At 34.5% G+C, this 16495-nt stretch overlaps 2 protein-coding genes across 9 annotated transcripts; one reads left to right on the top strand and one right to left on the bottom strand.

Moving 5' to 3' along the window:
- Nucleotides 1–3086: 3086 nt before the first annotated feature.
- Nucleotides 3087–9355, top strand: LOC126706376 (oligopeptide transporter 4-like). Its single transcript, XM_050405799.1, has 6 exons — nucleotides 3087–3786; nucleotides 4432–4529; nucleotides 6311–6874; nucleotides 7279–7531; nucleotides 7948–8130; nucleotides 8593–9355. The coding sequence occupies exons 1-6, from the start codon at nucleotides 3250–3252 to the stop codon at nucleotides 9205–9207; spliced, it is 2250 nt and encodes a 749-aa protein (XP_050261756.1). The 5' UTR covers nucleotides 3087–3249; the 3' UTR covers nucleotides 9208–9355.
- Nucleotides 5647–16308, bottom strand: LOC126706377 (uncharacterized). 8 transcript variants are annotated; one of them, XR_007648566.1, is made up of 10 exons: nucleotides 15932–16308; nucleotides 15677–15836; nucleotides 14906–15085; nucleotides 13835–13969; nucleotides 13495–13577; nucleotides 12044–12137; nucleotides 11825–11924; nucleotides 7625–8152; nucleotides 7362–7514; nucleotides 5647–6082 (listed from the first exon to the last, which is right to left on the bottom strand). XR_007648566.1 is itself a non-coding variant. In XM_050405800.1 (8 exons), the coding sequence occupies exons 1-7, from the start codon at nucleotides 16282–16284 to the stop codon at nucleotides 11835–11837; spliced, it is 1095 nt and encodes a 364-aa protein (XP_050261757.1). In that variant the 5' UTR covers nucleotides 16285–16308; the 3' UTR covers nucleotides 10402–11633; nucleotides 11825–11834. The 8 variants fall into 8 exon arrangements, 1 of the variants encoding a protein (XP_050261757.1); XR_007648567.1 differs by having other exon boundaries at nucleotides 7625–7690; XR_007648571.1 differs by lacking the exons at nucleotides 5647–6082; nucleotides 7362–7514; nucleotides 7625–8152 and adding exons at nucleotides 10402–11215; nucleotides 11329–11366; nucleotides 11486–11633.
- Between the last annotated feature and the right edge of the window lie 187 nt (nucleotides 16309–16495).

The following is a 16495-nucleotide window of genomic DNA, read 5'->3' as shown; positions in this document are numbered from 1 at the left end:
GTAGTTTTGTAATATTTATACTTTTTTTAAATATAAAATAATTGAATTCAATTTATAATAGATATATACATGTTTCATTTCTATATAAGATTATAAGATTAAGGTTAACTACACCTCAAATAAATTTTCTCCTTCCATTGATACATTGATAGGAATACCATTGGAATATGATGAGAATACCAATAGAATATGAGGTCATCACTTGCCATTAGTATAGATATATATTTTTAATCTACATAAATATAGTATGATTTGAGCTTATGATAATGACACAATTTTTTATTAACTAAGCTAATTGGAACCTGCATCACTAGTACTCAAGGATGGACCTAGGTGAGGCCCAGGGGGCCCGAGTCCCCCTTGGGTCCAATTTTTTTTTTTTTTTTTTAGTTATTATATATTTAATTTTTGTAGTTGGCCCCCTTTCAAAACCTTAGTCCCCCTTCTCCTCAATAAGCCTAACTAGTTTCACCCAAATAGCAACTATCCAACCCAAAAACTTAACAAAAATAATAAAAACATTTACAATGGTGTATTCTAGCAAAAAAAAAAAAACTATTTTACCACCAAAGAACCAAAAAATCATGTATTATTGGAGAAGTTAAAGCTAAATTTTTTACAACTACAGTAAACTACCAGTTGATTATAACAAATTGTTAAAAATAAAATACAATATTTTATTAAGGTTATATCTCTTCCTTTAATTAAAAAACTCAAATTCTCTCTCTTTCTTTATTATTTTAATGAGTTTTTTTATATTATTTTAAATGAAGTGATAAAAAAATAGAACATTTGATATCGGGTGTATTATAAAGTGAGGTGGTAAAATAGATAAAGTAACTTTTTAATGTGCTAAAAGCTAAAATTTTTAGCACCACTACTGTAATGCTCTAACTTCAACCAAAAAAAAAAAAAAAATCCTAGCCAACCTAGTATTAAAAAAAAACATTATTTTGTTTTTGTTTTGTCTTTGTTGGTAAATGCTTGCATCTTAATGTATTTAGAAACAACAATTTTGTGTATTTATAATTTTTTAATACTATATGGATGCCTATTTAGAGTTATTTATTTATTTATTATACTTCGGCCCCCATTAGCTTAAAATCCTAAGTCTGTTTCTGCTAGTACTAGTTTGTTTAATTTAATTTTTCCTTCATTTTGTAGGTTTACCAAGTTTGCTCGGTAGCTTAAAAACTTAAGGGGACCATTGCCCCCACTGTGGAACTTGGGGGCAGTGGTCCCCTCAAGTTATTTTATTTTTATTTTTTTAATATTATTATATGTGGGTATTAATTTTAACAATTGTTTTCTATAAAATAACACTTTACTCCCCTTATCAATATAATTGATTCTTTTAAGAGTAATACTATAATCACAAACTTTTCTATAACATTTTTATAAATTGTTGAAGTAACAAATTCTTATTAGTTCACATTTAGACCCACCACTTACATAATTTTTTTTACTTACCAATAATCATTCATTACATTAGCAATTTGTAAAAAAGTTTGTAGCTCAAGTAATTTCCTAATTTTAAAGACCATAAAAAATGTATAGATGTAAAATCTAAAACAAAATACACAAGCCCAAAAAATTTAGCCCAACAACAAAAATAACTAGTAAAACTAAAAAAAAAATTAAGCCTAGTCAACTGATTTAGAATAAGTATTACATTACAACATTTTTAAATATCTCTTGAATTTGTCTGTCAAGGTAGGTCCTACTCATTTGAATTTGGACAAAACTTACAAGTTACAAGAAAGAGAAGGTTTAGGTCGCTCTCTGAGGTTCTAGGACGTGTCTATTCCTTCAACCCCAATGGAGCTTTCCTATCCCTGTCCCCGTACAGGTATCCTGTTTCCCTCTAGTGTCCTGTAACTAGTAGGGCGTCCCAAATCACCATCCAAAACACAATCATTGCACTCCTCACTACCTGTACAACTTACCAACATTGCACTGCTCACGGTGGTCTGATTGGCTCTGGGGTGAGTTATTCACTAGGTCGACACGGTGGTCCGATCCTTTTTCCGGTGGCTCTTGCTCTCTCCGTGCTTCATTGTAAGTGTTCTCCTCTCTCTCTCTCTCTCTCTCTCTCTCTCTCTCATGTGATTTTGATTCTTTTGTTTTGATTTTTGTTTCTTTTTGTGTTTATATATTGAGATTTTCTATAATAATATTTGTTTGGATCTTGGGAAAATGTGAGAAATCTGATAAAAATGTGTTTGTATAGTATTTTTAAGAACACAAACTAAACACCAGAAAATATTTTCCAAAGCATTTTTTGGAATGCAACCAAACATCTAAAAATGTTTTTCTTTCTGAAAAATATTTTCAACTTGAAAATATTTTACACTTGGAAAATATTTTACATATTGTTAAACGTAGTCAAAATTGCGGTTGAGAGAGATATTTTAAGTCACACCAAAAACTTCGAAGAAAATATTTTACATTGAAACAAGAGTAGCCTAACACTTTTGGACTTTTCATTTTAACCCTTTACATTTCAATTTTTTTTTACTATTCAAATTTGATTTTGCTTTTATACATACTCTACTATCTTTTTCCGTTAGTAATCTAATCGGTCCATAATATATTTTTCTACTTATAATAATATTATTCTTATATTCCACGATAAAACTAATTTTTCATAAACATATATATATATAAAATGGATACTAAATGATTAGATTACTAATGAAAATAGACTACATTCAAAATTTTAAGGATCAAAAGCAAACTTTTTTTACTTAGTACAATTGCTAGACATGTTTGTATTATTCTAAGACCACAAACTCTCACACACCCTTTATCACAACCGTCTTATGTGATAGATTTTGATTAGTAATTTGTTGTTTTCACATTAACTTACAATTGTTTTATCATCACTTACAATCAACCATGTAGTACAGTTGTGACAAAAATAATGTGAACAAAAATATTAGAATCATAATTTCTATCACAACTTGCTTAATTTCTATCGCAACTTGCTTATACGACAAATGGTGAGTTTTGGATTAAAGGTGGTAGGCCAATGCCGCCAATATATGGTCGTAGCTTTACTTCGCAGTGGGCGGTCCTATAATTATTCTCACATTCCCACCAACGAAGTCTCTCTCACTCAACAAAAAACGCACTAAAGTCTATGGTCAAACCAAAAGCACTCTCATCCTTCCATCCTCATGCAATAAAAGACCAAACCTCCTTCCTATAGTTCCTACCAAAATCCAACTTGCAGCACCAGCAGCAGCCATGGATACACTAAACACACAAACACCATACCCCAACACCAACAAACCCACAGACCCAGAAAAAGACATCTCCACCATTGAGGAAGATGAGGAGCTCTGTCCCATTGAAGAAGTCAGGCTAACAGTGGCCAACACAGACGACCCTACTCTTCCCATATGGACTTTCAGGATGTGGTTCTTGGGTCTAATCTCATGTGCTCTTCTTTCCTTCCTCAACCAGTTCTTTGCCTACCGTACTGAGCCTCTTGTCATTACCCAAATCACTGTTCAAGTCGCCACCCTCCCTATAGGTCGCTTCATGGCTTCTGTTCTTCCCAAGACCAAGTTTCAGATACCTGGGTTTGGATCCAGGAGCTTCTCGTTGAACCCTGGTCCGTTTAACATGAAGGAGCACGTACTCATTTCCATCTTTGCTAATGCTGGGAGTGCATTCGGATCTGGCGCAGCATATGCTGTTGGTATTGTCAATATTATCAAAGCCTTCTACCACAGGAATATCTCGTTTTTTGCTGCTTGGCTTCTTATTATCACTACTCAGGTAATTTCTATTGTAGTATTAACTGTCTGTGAATGTGATACCCTTTTCTTAAAAAAGTGTTTTTATTGGCTGTAATAGTTTTTGTTGTACTTTCGAGAAGTATTTTGATTATTGCTATCACTACATACATATATATATATATATATATATGAAAAATTATTTTTTTATGTTAGTATCAGAATCTCTTTTTTTGATCTAGTACTGTCAGAATCTTGAGGTAGGAGTTGTGTTTTTAGGGGACACTTTTCTTGCTGATTTGGAAATTGAATTGAAGCAAGAAAAAAAAAAGCAGTAGGTAAAAGTAAAAGCAAATAATAGGACAAGGTAGCTGGGGCAATACCTTTTGTTTTTGGTATCCCGTCCCATCATTCTGCAATTTGCAATAGTGATGTTCTTAGTTATATTTCAATATCATAGTTTGCTATTGGGAGAACAGGATTTGGATCCGGTGCAAAGTATCGAGGTAGTTGCACCTGGTGCAATTGTACCACAACCACTCACGTTAATTTTTATCATTTTCATTTTTTAATTTTTAACTTTTTAATTTTTTTACTCTCATATTTTAAACATGTTTGAAAGGGTGATTTATATGAACATGTATTTAGAGATAACGGGCAGTGCACGGTGGATTGCATTAATTTGCAGGTATTAGGATATGGTTGGGCTGGACTATTACGGAAGTACGTGGTGGAGCCGGCACATATGTGGTGGCCAGCTACTCTTGTTCAAGTTTCACTCTTCCGGTACGCTCTCTCATTCATCCTCAACTTGTCGTTTTGTTATTGGATTTTTGTTTTTATTTTTTTGGCCTAATAAAGATACTTTATTCAAAAGCAGACAAACCTTTCCCAAGATTTTATTTATAATTTAGTTGCATATGCATTATTGGGTTTATTATATTAGCTTATCATGAATTTTCCCTTTCCATTTCTCCCAAAAAAAAAAAAAAAAAAAATCCCTTTCCTGATTTGAATATTGCTATTACCGCAATAGATCCCAAAATTTGTCCACTAGTTGTAAGCAAGCGGTAAAATAAACTCATTATTTAACGTGAGCAAATTATGAAAAATTATAAATTTTGTGATGGTACTAACATTATTTTTTCTTCGTTTTATTTGTCTTCTTTTACCGACTAGTGGGGGAAGAAGACAAGATAAGGCCTTAGAATTCAAAATCTTGCCCACGATAGCATGCCTAATGAATACGCATTAAGAATATTCGAAAACAGGACCTACTCTAATCCTTTTTTTGTTTTTTTAAGAATAATCTTATCTTATTGATTATTAAGAGAATGAATCTTAATAATTGATTATGATTTTCAAAAATATCATAGTTCCATAACATTTATTAGGAATCTGTTTGGATATCGTTTATTGGTTAAAAATTAAAAATTTATTACTAAAAATACAATAATAAAATACTATAGCAATTTTTAAAAGTGTAAATAACACTTCAAAAGCCAAACGCACACTGAATCGTGGAATCTAAACGCACGCAAGGTGGAAATTGTAGGTCTGTGTGAACTGACTTCAACATGAAACAAAATTTGGAGTCCACAAAATATGAAAATACTTATCCGAAAGGACAGAATTAAATATTAAAAGAAATAGGCGGACAAGTCCAGCTGTTTCCAGGTTACAAGATTCAAATGAATCCACCAAGCTGACTTTGGAAAGTAGTACTTTACATCTAGGCGTACCTTGTTTTGAATATAACAAGACACAGTTATGGGAGTTTTTGGGCCACATTTTGGCCCAAATATTTGACCAACTTTATAAGAGAGAGAGAGAGAGAGAGAGAGAGAGAGAGAGAGAGAATTTATTGTCAGTTTGCAAGGGAGTTGCATGTGACCCATAAGGATAAAACAATTATTGATTTACAATTTCAATATTCATAAATTCAATATAGTCGTCTCAAAATCGATCTAAAATTGTACCAACTTATCAAAAAAAAAAAAAAGTAAAATCTGATCCAAAAAGAGAGAGCAAGTGGGCATTTTAACAGTTCTAAATTAAATGGATCATGTGGAACGAACTGCGGTACCGTCAAAGTCGCAATTGATCAATTAAAATAGTGTAAAGGCTACTACATGGATACTGAGTGATATCTTTCTTTATGTGTCTCCTTATCATGCCTTGATGCTCTTCACCACACAATCAGGCCACCATGCATCATGCATGCATGTGAGACAGCCAATCCTCTTACCAGTATTTAGTTTTTACACCAAGTCACCGACTGTAATAATATCAGTAATAAACCTGAGTTTTTGTTCCATGACACGAATACAGCACAATCACTGTCACAAAAAGAGTAGTGTATCAATACTTCATTGATGTTTAGTAGAGTAGAATAACAAAGAATTTGCAAATTCAGGAAATTAAGAATGAACGTCACACTGAAGCAGTGTTGTTACAAGCTTCATGCCATTAAAACGAAAAGCGCCTCATCTTGTTATAAACTGTTTATAATGATGCACCCAAAAAAAAAAACCTTCATTGATATAAAATTGTGATTTATTATGCAGGGCTTTGCATGAAAATGAAATGCGGCGCATGTCACGAGCAAAGTTCTTCCTAATTGCACTAACTTGCAGTTTCTCATGGTATCTGGTCCCAGGGTACCTCTTCACAACACTCACAAGCATATCATGGGTCTGCTGGGTATTCTCCAAGTCAGTCACAGCCCAGCAGATAGGTTCAGGCATGAGAGGCCTTGGACTGGGAGCCCTAACACTTGACTGGTCGGCTGTGGCATCTTTCTTATTTAGCCCCCTCATCAGCCCTTTCTTTTCTATTGTCAACGTTTTTGCTGGCTACTTTTTGATAGTCTATATTGCAATCCCTATAGGATACTGGGGGTTTGACTTGTACGGTGCAAGGAGATTTCCTATTTTTTCATCACACTTGTTTACAGCCCAAGGTCAAGCCTACAACATATCAGCTATTGTAAATGACAAGTTTGAGTTAAATCTATCCAACTATGAGGAGCAAGGACGGATTCATTTAAGCATGCTTTTTTCTCTCACCTATGGCTTTGGATTTGCCACAATTGCAGCCACGCTCACACATGTGGCCCTATTCTACGGCAGGTATATTACCAATTGATTCTCAGATGGTTTGATGTTCACAGTTCTTTGATTGTTTTCAAATATGGTAAGAAAGCTATTTGTTTAAGTTAGCAAAATAATTCTGTGAGAACTATTTACACAGCCAGAATCATTAATTTACCAAGACAGTCAAAAAGTATTTAGCGTGCCCTGGATTTTTTTCCACATAACAAAAAATGGCATGAGCTTTCGAATGCAAAAATGGCTTTAGAATTTAAGACCAATAATTTCTTTTCGTAGTGAGATGCAAAATGTTAAACAATACAAACCTCTTTTAAAGTAATCAATGAACAAAACTACCCTTCTCTATTATCAAGTTCTTAAGGTTTTGATATTTTCTGAAGTTATTTAGTAAAGTCAAGTTTCATATACACTTATATGGGCAGGGAAATCTATGAGAGGTATCGTGCTTCTTATAAGGGCAAGGAGGATATCCATACCAAATTGATGAAGAGATACAAGGACATACCTTCCTGGTGGTTTTACTTGTTGCTTGTTGTGACAATGGCAGTTTCCCTTGCACTCTGCATATTTTTAAATAAACAAGTTCAGATGCCATGGTGGGGACTTCTCTTTGCTGCAGCTATGGCCTTTACTTTTACTCTTCCAATCAGCATTATAACTGCCACAACAAACCAGGTTATTGAGAAAATACTTTTTCCAGCTTTTTTTTTTTCTTGCAGAAACAGAGGTAAAACATTGAATTTATATACTAAAAATCATTAGTAATACCTGATCTCAATTAGTTGGCCCTGGTCATGCAAGCTGTGTCATTTCAGACATACTTTTCCATATGTCCTATATAATTCAAGATACCATACCAAGTTTAATGACATTCTTCTATAATTTCACGTAGCACCAAACAACTAGCTATTTTAAATTAAACCATTTCCACTTGGATGGAGCTACAAGATCACATTTCCAGAATCTATAGTTTACGGTTGTTTTATTTTAGATTTCTTTAACTCAGGCATTAAAATAAGAATTTAATTCAATTCCATGATCTACATATAATTTGTTATTATCTCATTAATTGTATAATGTTCTAAATACAGACACCAGGGCTAAACATTATCACAGAGTATGCAATGGGTTTGATATACCCAGGAAGACCAATAGCCAATGTGTGCTTCAAAACCTTTGGTTATATGAGCATGGCTCAAGCTGTCTCCTTCCTCAGTGATTTCAAGCTAGGACATTACATGAAGATTCCCCCAAGATCAATGTTCCTAGTTCAGGTACAAATTTATTTTCTACTATCTATAAATCAAAATTTAAGGAAAATAAGTTAATACATCAGCTTACAATTATTCAGATATGAGATCTTTTTTATATCTGGAAAAAATTTAGTAATATGACTTCTATAACATAGTAATTAATAGCCAAATTCAGGATCAGGAATCAAAGTCTATCAACCTTCAAGCTATGCCATTCTTTATCCCCTTTTTTTTGTTTGTTGTGGGGGGGATAATGGCAAGTAAGTTGAATATTTGACACTACATCATTATAAACTTGCTATTGAAAAGAAGCAAAGCTGACTAGATGTGTGTGATGAGTTTTCACAAAACTTCATTACATTAGAATCACAATTTAATGATCCTTAACCATCCAATATCTATAAACTATTTTTGAACACTTCCAGCTGCATAATTACTAACATTTTCTACTCTGCTGCTGCATTGGCCCATGTGTTTGTCTAGTTCATCGGAACAATTCTGGCTGGAACTATTAATCTTGCAGTGGCATGGTGGTTGTTGACCTCTATTACGAATATATGCCAGGATGAACTTCTTCCCACTGGCAGTCCCTGGACATGCCCTGGAGACCGAGTCTTCTTTGATGCATCTGTTATTTGGGGTCTAGTAGGACCGAGACGTATCTTTGGACCTCTTGGAAACTATGAGGCAATGAATTGGTTCTTCCTTGGAGGTGCAATAGGGCCAGTGATTGTTTGGCTATTGCATAAATCATTCCCCAAGCAATCTTGGATTCCCCTGATCAACCTTCCAGTCCTTCTGGGAGCAACAGCAATGATGCCGCCAGCAACACCAGTGAACTACAATGCATGGATTATTGTCGGAACAATTTTCAATTTTTTCATCTTTCGTTACCGAAAGCAATGGTGGCAGAGGTACAATTACATTCTTTCAGCAGCACTGGATGCTGGAGTGGCTTTCATGGGAGTGCTATTGTATTTTTCAGTGGGCATGGAAGGGAAAAGTTTGACTTGGTGGGGTACCGATGGTGAACATTGTCCATTAGCACAATGTCCAACAGCCAAGGGCATAGTGGTTGATGGTTGTCCATTGAACTGATGCCTGTATGCTTCAGTCATGATTTCACTTCTAATGTCAAACAACATAATGGTAGCAATTACTATTATGGTAGGATTTGAAATGGTAGGCATTTCATGCATTATATGGATTGTAGTATTTTATACAAATTATCCTTTACATTTGAGTATATATTGTTGCAAAGATCTTTCCATAAATAAACAACTCATTAGGATCTCTATATAGGGAATCCAAATCATTAATATTACAATATTACTATGAGCAAAATAACTTAAATTTCTTTTTAAAACGCACAAAATGGGGCAAGCCCAAGTATGGGGATGGGTTGTGTTGAGCACACACCACATTACACAATTGTTTATGAGATGCTATCTCCATCCAGCTAGAGCAGTCATTTCCAGCTCAGGAAAACTTGATTAGTTGGGAAAGTTGATCCCTCATGTTTCCTTTGCTTTTTATGGATGGAATGTAATGCAAAAATATTTGAAGCACACCACAAGACAAAGATGGGGGACGTGTTGTGTTGAGCACACCACATTATACAATTTTTTATGAGATGCTAGCTGCATCCAGCTGGAGCAGTCATTTCCAGCTCAGGAAAATTGATCGGTTGGGAAAGTTGATCCCTCATGTTTCCTTTGCTTTTTATGGATGGAATGTAATGCACAAATATTTGAAGCTATATTTTCTTTTATAAGTAAAGAAATTAGATATTAGAGATTCTAATTAATTACGTTGAATGAATCAGAGTTAGTTGTTTGATGGTGTATTCAAGAAGACAAGGGGATGCTGTGCAATATAGTCATCCGCTCAAATAAGGATTGCAACATGATTTGCTTGATTACTTAATTAGATCGATCAACACAATCAAAAGTTCTACTATTCTTCTCTTGCCAAATGATCTATAACATACACAAGGGGAGAAGCCTTCTGACTCTTCAAATGCCTACAATGATTCAAATTTCCTTGCCAACAATCCAATATCTGAATCTTGCCTTTGGCATAACTCTTTTTTTTTTTTTTTTTTTTGGAAGTAAAATTTATTGATAAAAAATAGAAAAGAACAATACCAGGTTACACTAGATGTGTACAACTGGAGCAAAAATTAATTAATTAAAAAAAAAAAAAAAAAAAAAACTGAACCTCTTTGGCATGACTCAAGAAACCCTAAAGAGAGTAAATACAAATGACCACAGGTTACTTGCCACTGAGCAATGCAAAACAAGATGATCTTTTTTTCTTTTTTGATAGGTAATGAAAAAATTTTATTAAGAAAAAAATAGCCAATCCGAGTACATTGGGGATGTACAGTAGGGGCAAAAATCAAGAACCAAAATTACAATGATCAAGTAAAGCAGGAAGAGAAAAACAAGAACAATGCAACAAAGCCACACTCCAAACAAGTAGAGTATGCAAGAAGAAAGACTTGATCTCTAGTAAGGAGCACTCACATCCGTCAAAGCATCTAGCATTCCTCTCTCTCTCCAAATACACCACATCAAGCAATGGGGCACAAGTCTCCAAAAAATTATATCACGATGTTGTCCGAATTTACCTTGCCAAGACTCAAACACCTCAAGTACCTTAAGTGGCATAACCCAATGGAGTCCAAACAAACAAAACACCAAAGACCACAACTCAAAAGCTATGGGGGCAATGAAGTAGAAGATGATCCTCCGACTCCCCACACCTCTTACACATGTAGCACCAATCAAGAACAATAATACTCCTTTTGCGAAGGTTATCAGTTGTAAGAATCCTACCTAAAGAGGCTGACCATGAAAAGAAAGCCACCCTTGAGGGACCTTCGATTGTCACACCAACCTCCAAGGGAAGGAGATAGTAGGGTTAGAAAGAAAGAAACTTCTAACCTCAAAACCTCTACTCCTTGCTGCTTCCAACAAACCTTATCAGGGCCAACCCCCCCGCACTTTCCTAGAGTAAACAATGGCCATAAACCGATCAAAACAGACTTCCTCCCAATCCTGTGGTGGACAATACCAAGATGATCTACAATCGCTCCATTGCTCTTTCACATGCAACACCAATCCAAATTCATAATGTGATATTTCCCAAGATTACCCACCGTTAGTATTTACCTAATGCTACTGTGTAAGCTAAGATAATGATCTTACGAGGTACCTTAACACTCCATATGCACCTCCATGGAAATTGAACTCCTTCGGATCCTTTAAGAGTATCGTAGTTAGAAGGGGCTTTAAACTTTCCACTCTTAGTTAATTAAATGCTAATACCAAAAATTGGAGTCAGAAAAGGAAGACAAGAACCAATGAAGCACCTTCTTTGCTTTTGTTTCTACAGAAGTAAGCAACAGTTTGAGAGAGGGAAGAAGAGACTGTGATGCAGCCATGGAAAAATGCTCAATTCGCTGCCTTCAGACTTTGGGGAAATTATTGAATGCTAATATGAAGAATTCAGATATAAGCCTGCTTCAAAGGTAAAAGTTTTATGTATTGTATGACGATGTTGGCAATTATCCAATGCTAATACCAAAAATTGGAGTCAGAAAACTTTTGCATGGTCTTAATATGTCATAAAGAGAAATATTATAAAGAAGAAGGCATGGTAATTTAACAATGTCCAATGGCATAAAATATTGAAGGATAGTGTTTCACACCTTGACATGCTCATGATGAATTCCCTGAAAGCCACTGGTTATACTCATCCATCCTTATGATGAAGGAACTAGAACTTGGGGAACCTCCTCCACCATATGCCTTCATGTTCCAAGATGTGGACCCAATAATTTAGTCTAAATTATTCCATTATGAAAAAATAAAAAAATAAAAAAAAATAAAAAGAAATGAGCCATGGTTTAATGGATACTGATGCAAACCTTTGCAACTTCAGAGGTATCAGTGGCACTGTCAATACTTCTCAAGCACATTTTAAGATTATTTCGTTGCATGTATACAACAGCTCCTATAGGCCTGACACCACCAATAGAGAAAGACAACAACAAATGTATAATCAAATACCAATTACATTATTTTTTTTGGCTGACAAAAAGTTGGGAAGGGGAGATTTGAACTCGGTTTTTGTGGGGGGGGGGGGGGGGGGGGACCAAGCAATGCCAATGAGCCACAAAACTCTTGGCACCAATGAAATCAAGATCCTAACACCAAAATGGACAAAACATTGTAGTTTAGAAGAGATGATTTAGTTAATGGTAAATGAACTGAAAAAACCAGAAACATATCTTTTATTTTTTTCCTTTTAATATTGGTATAAGTTATACCATGATCTCACCCTCTACCTTATTTTACAAGGGGAGGATGTGTCATCTCAGATAAAGCTCATTGACAACCATAAAAGTAAATAGAGGACGTGTTTTTAATGGCATTTCACCCAAGCATTAAAGTGCGATTCTTTCCCATTTTCTCCAAGTGTCATAGTTTATACATTCCTGATCAAGCTTCCAAACCAAAGCATTGCCAAGGAAAAACCTAAGCGAATATAAATTCTTTCACTTGTTCTCAAAAAAGATATGCTTAAACTATAAATTATAATCGAATACCACTGACATCATTATGCTAATACCACAATTGATAAAACATCGTAGTTTAAAAGAGATGATTTAATTGATGGTAAATGGAAGGAAACAACTAAAACATCATTTTTTACTAGTAAGTCACACATGCATCCAGTAGGTCTTGTCACTCTGCTTTTACAGCTCATTGGCAACCAAAAAATCAAGAGGAAGCTTTTTTAATGGCATTCCACCCAAGCATCAAAGTGGTATTATATGCTTAAACCATGCATGTTACTAGTCTACATATGAAAAAGTGTCCAGATAATAATTCTTATGCAGTGCTTGCCTTTCATCTCAAACTATTGTACACACTAAAAAACCTGAAAAATATCTAGTTTTGAAATCCCTGAATAAATAGTTTTTATACTAGCATGAGGCAAGGCTTCACCCCAGGCAACCACTACCAAGGCAGAAGAGCGTATGATTATCCACTTCAGTTGAGACCCAGGCAACTCAAACTACCCTTCCAAATAGATCTTAAGCCATAGGAAACTCAAGGTTCTCCAATATGTTCTGATATTTTCATCAGATGATAGAAAATTGAATTTATTGCACATCTTTGATAGTTCCAAATAATTCCAGAATATAATGAATAAATGCTGAAATATGTTAAGAATCCCTAAAACATTTCAAATATATATGGACTGTTAGCATATATTTCTCATGAAAATCTTACCCACTTCACATATCCTTACATAATTATTATTACTATTATATATATAAATATGCCTCCATGTGCACTTCAATCATATTACCTTAGACCTGCTGCAGCACTCTTTACACCAAGTTGCTTGCCAATTTCATCACTTAAATTGGAATTCCCGTCCACTCTAACTCCCTAAAAATAACAATGAGGGAATAAAAATTTGCTTAAAATGCATTGTAGAAAAGGTGTCACATTTTAAGTGTTTTATGTAAATCATAATAATTCAAAGGCATTGAATAGTTCCATGTTAGGAGACTGATATGGATGGAAAAAAGGTCTTGAAAAGCCAGATCAGAAACAAAGCCATCCATATTGCACATGCAGCTGATTAAGTAAAGTAGGATTTATATTATAGCATAAAAATCCAAAATGTAGTGAGTTATTATTACCAGACACTCCCCATAAAATCCTCTGCCCAAGCGAACTTTGAAAACCTTATTTAGAAATTTATCTGCAGCATTCTGGCGAGAGGAGATATGAGCGTTTCCCTTAGAAATTAAATCCACAGAACTTAACTCCAGTAACTGCAACAGAAATGATCCATACCAGGTTAAGAAACTTCATCCACAAAACAAAACCAGAAACAGGGGGGGGGGGGGGGGGGGGAACAGGAATAGAGTCCAACTTCAAGAGACACAAAACCCTGTAGTAATAAAATAGGCTCAAATAATAGGGAATTTAAAGCCCAAATTTGGAGAAAGTCAGTTTAAACTAAACACATTTTTATTTTAAATCAATACGTGTTTTTGCTTGTTTGTCTCAATAATTGATTTAACTTCTTCTCAATATAAACATCAAAACTATGGAATACTGAATAAAAAGAACATAAATGCTTTAACTGCAATAATGCTTCTAGAGATAATGCATCAAGACAAGATGTATTTCAAATAGATGTTCATTTGAATATCTATCAGGTCACCTTTAAAAAAGAAAAATCCTGGAAAAAACAAAAACAAAAACCAAAAAAAAAAAAAAAAGCTGGCATGATTTCAAGCAGTCACAGAATTTTTTTTTTAATTTTTTATAAGTGTCACAGAAAATTGAAAATGTAAAATTACAAACCCTTGAGCTTGTCTTCTGATGAGATAATGATTTAATAATTGCTATTTTTTAAATTTTGATACTAAAAGTCTTAAATTATATGGGAGCCAAGAATTAGCAATATATGCCCAATCCATTGGGCTTAGTTACACTTGAAATGCACATCCTTCAAATGCCAACATCTGAGTCTGTAGCATTCAAATCTAATTTTCTTTTATTCTTCTCCTTTAAAAGAAAATAATTAAACCCCAACACTTTCTCCATTTTCAATCTGAAGGCCAAGTTAGCATTCAACCAATAGCAAACAGAAGTACCAAACCGTAAAATTAACCTACAATAATGATTGTAAAAAATTATCCAGAAATATATATTTAGGGAAAAAAGAAAAGAAATAGGCATCAGATTTAGAACTGCCAAACCTGTTCATACATGTATGGATTAGTGATGCAGTTCAACTTTGAGCGCCATTGATCAATTCCAATATTAAACGCCCTAATATCCGGAAAGCTCCATCGGCGAAGATCACTGTCTTCAATATACTTAAGAACCATTTCAACACGATCTCGGTCTTTTGGGTCTAACAAACTTGAAACCATCCCCTTATTTAAAAAATAATGCAATTAATTTCAGCTATCTGAACACAAGGTGCTAGGAAGTAGAAACTCATTCAAGCACAAAGGTCACTAATATCTAATTCGGCCAAAATACATCGTTAAACTTTAGCTCATAAGCGATTTTAGCCCCCCTGAACTTTAAAATGATCACTTTTAGTCTCTATAAAATTTAAATTGATCATTTTTTAGTCTCTAAAATACTTAAAGTGATAGTTTTTATCCCCCGACGATATTAAAGTAATCGTTTTTAGTCTTTATGGAGTGATGACCTATCAGTTTTTAGTTACTAAAAGAGATCACTATAAACTTTAGGACTAAAAATAGCTCATTGGTTAAACTTTAGAGTAATACTAAGCTCACAACATTTCCACAACAAATCTTTTTTGTCAAGCATTGGTTTTAAACTGAGTCTACCACAAAATTACTTTTTTGCCTACTATCAACCGTGCATAGCAATTTGCATATAGGATTTGTTGTGAAAATGTTGTGGACCTAGTTCCCAAGCAGCGGAACTTAGTAACTAGGATTTGTTGTGAAAATGTTTTTGTATTTAAATGATCTAATCTCTATACATACCTTAGGAAATCCGAAATGTGCAAGTTGATCACAAAAGTAATCATACACAGCACTAGAGCTACTTTTTTCAACATCAACATGAAATTTGAGGTTACGAGGACAATCTTCTTCACAAGGAATCTGTGCAAGCACTGATTTTCGATGATCAAATGCTATAACCCTAATTTGACATAACAAATACCAAAACCAAGTTTACACATTTGAGAAAGAATTCAATCAAAAACAAACAAAAAAATCAAATTGGCTTCTACTTACTCGAACGATGAGCGCTGAGCGAGTTTGAGAGCAAAACCTTTAGGTCCAATTAGGTCAAGCAGATAGCATTTCGAAACGCCATGGATGTCAAAGTCTTCGGGTTTGAGAGGGTGAATTGAAGAGAAGGGGAGAATGAGAGAAGGGAGATTGAGGGTAGAGTGGAAGAGGTGAGCGAAGAGAGCGGAGAAAGCTCCAGAGAAGGATGGGTAGTTGTAGAGAATTACGTTTGGGATTTTTTGTTCCGAAGCTTTTGCTATGGCTTCCAACGCCGCACCTGAGCGGAAGCTCCTCCGAACTACGGCTCCCAACGGAGAGAGATTGTTCGGACTTCGGAGCAAAAGCGTGAGAGCCATTGATTAACACACTAGTCCAGTCCACAATTGCTCAGTACTTTTAAATAGTTTTTAAGCCCAGCCCATGTAAAGTAGCATGGGTTTTGGGCAAAGATCCAAATAAGAAGGGATTTTTTTTAAAAATAACTAAATTCTTCAAACTATTTTATTAGTAAGGCAACGCTTTAAACTATTTTTGTTTCTAGCAATTCAAGTCTGTTAGACTCGATTT

Source organism: Quercus robur, chromosome 11, assembly GCF_932294415.1.
Source record: "Quercus robur chromosome 11, dhQueRobu3.1, whole genome shotgun sequence".
In the NCBI taxonomy this organism is placed as follows: domain Eukaryota; kingdom Viridiplantae; phylum Streptophyta; class Magnoliopsida; order Fagales; family Fagaceae; genus Quercus; species Quercus robur.
Note: the sequence above shows the minus strand (reverse complement) of the source record. Positions and strands in the feature narration are given on the sequence as shown.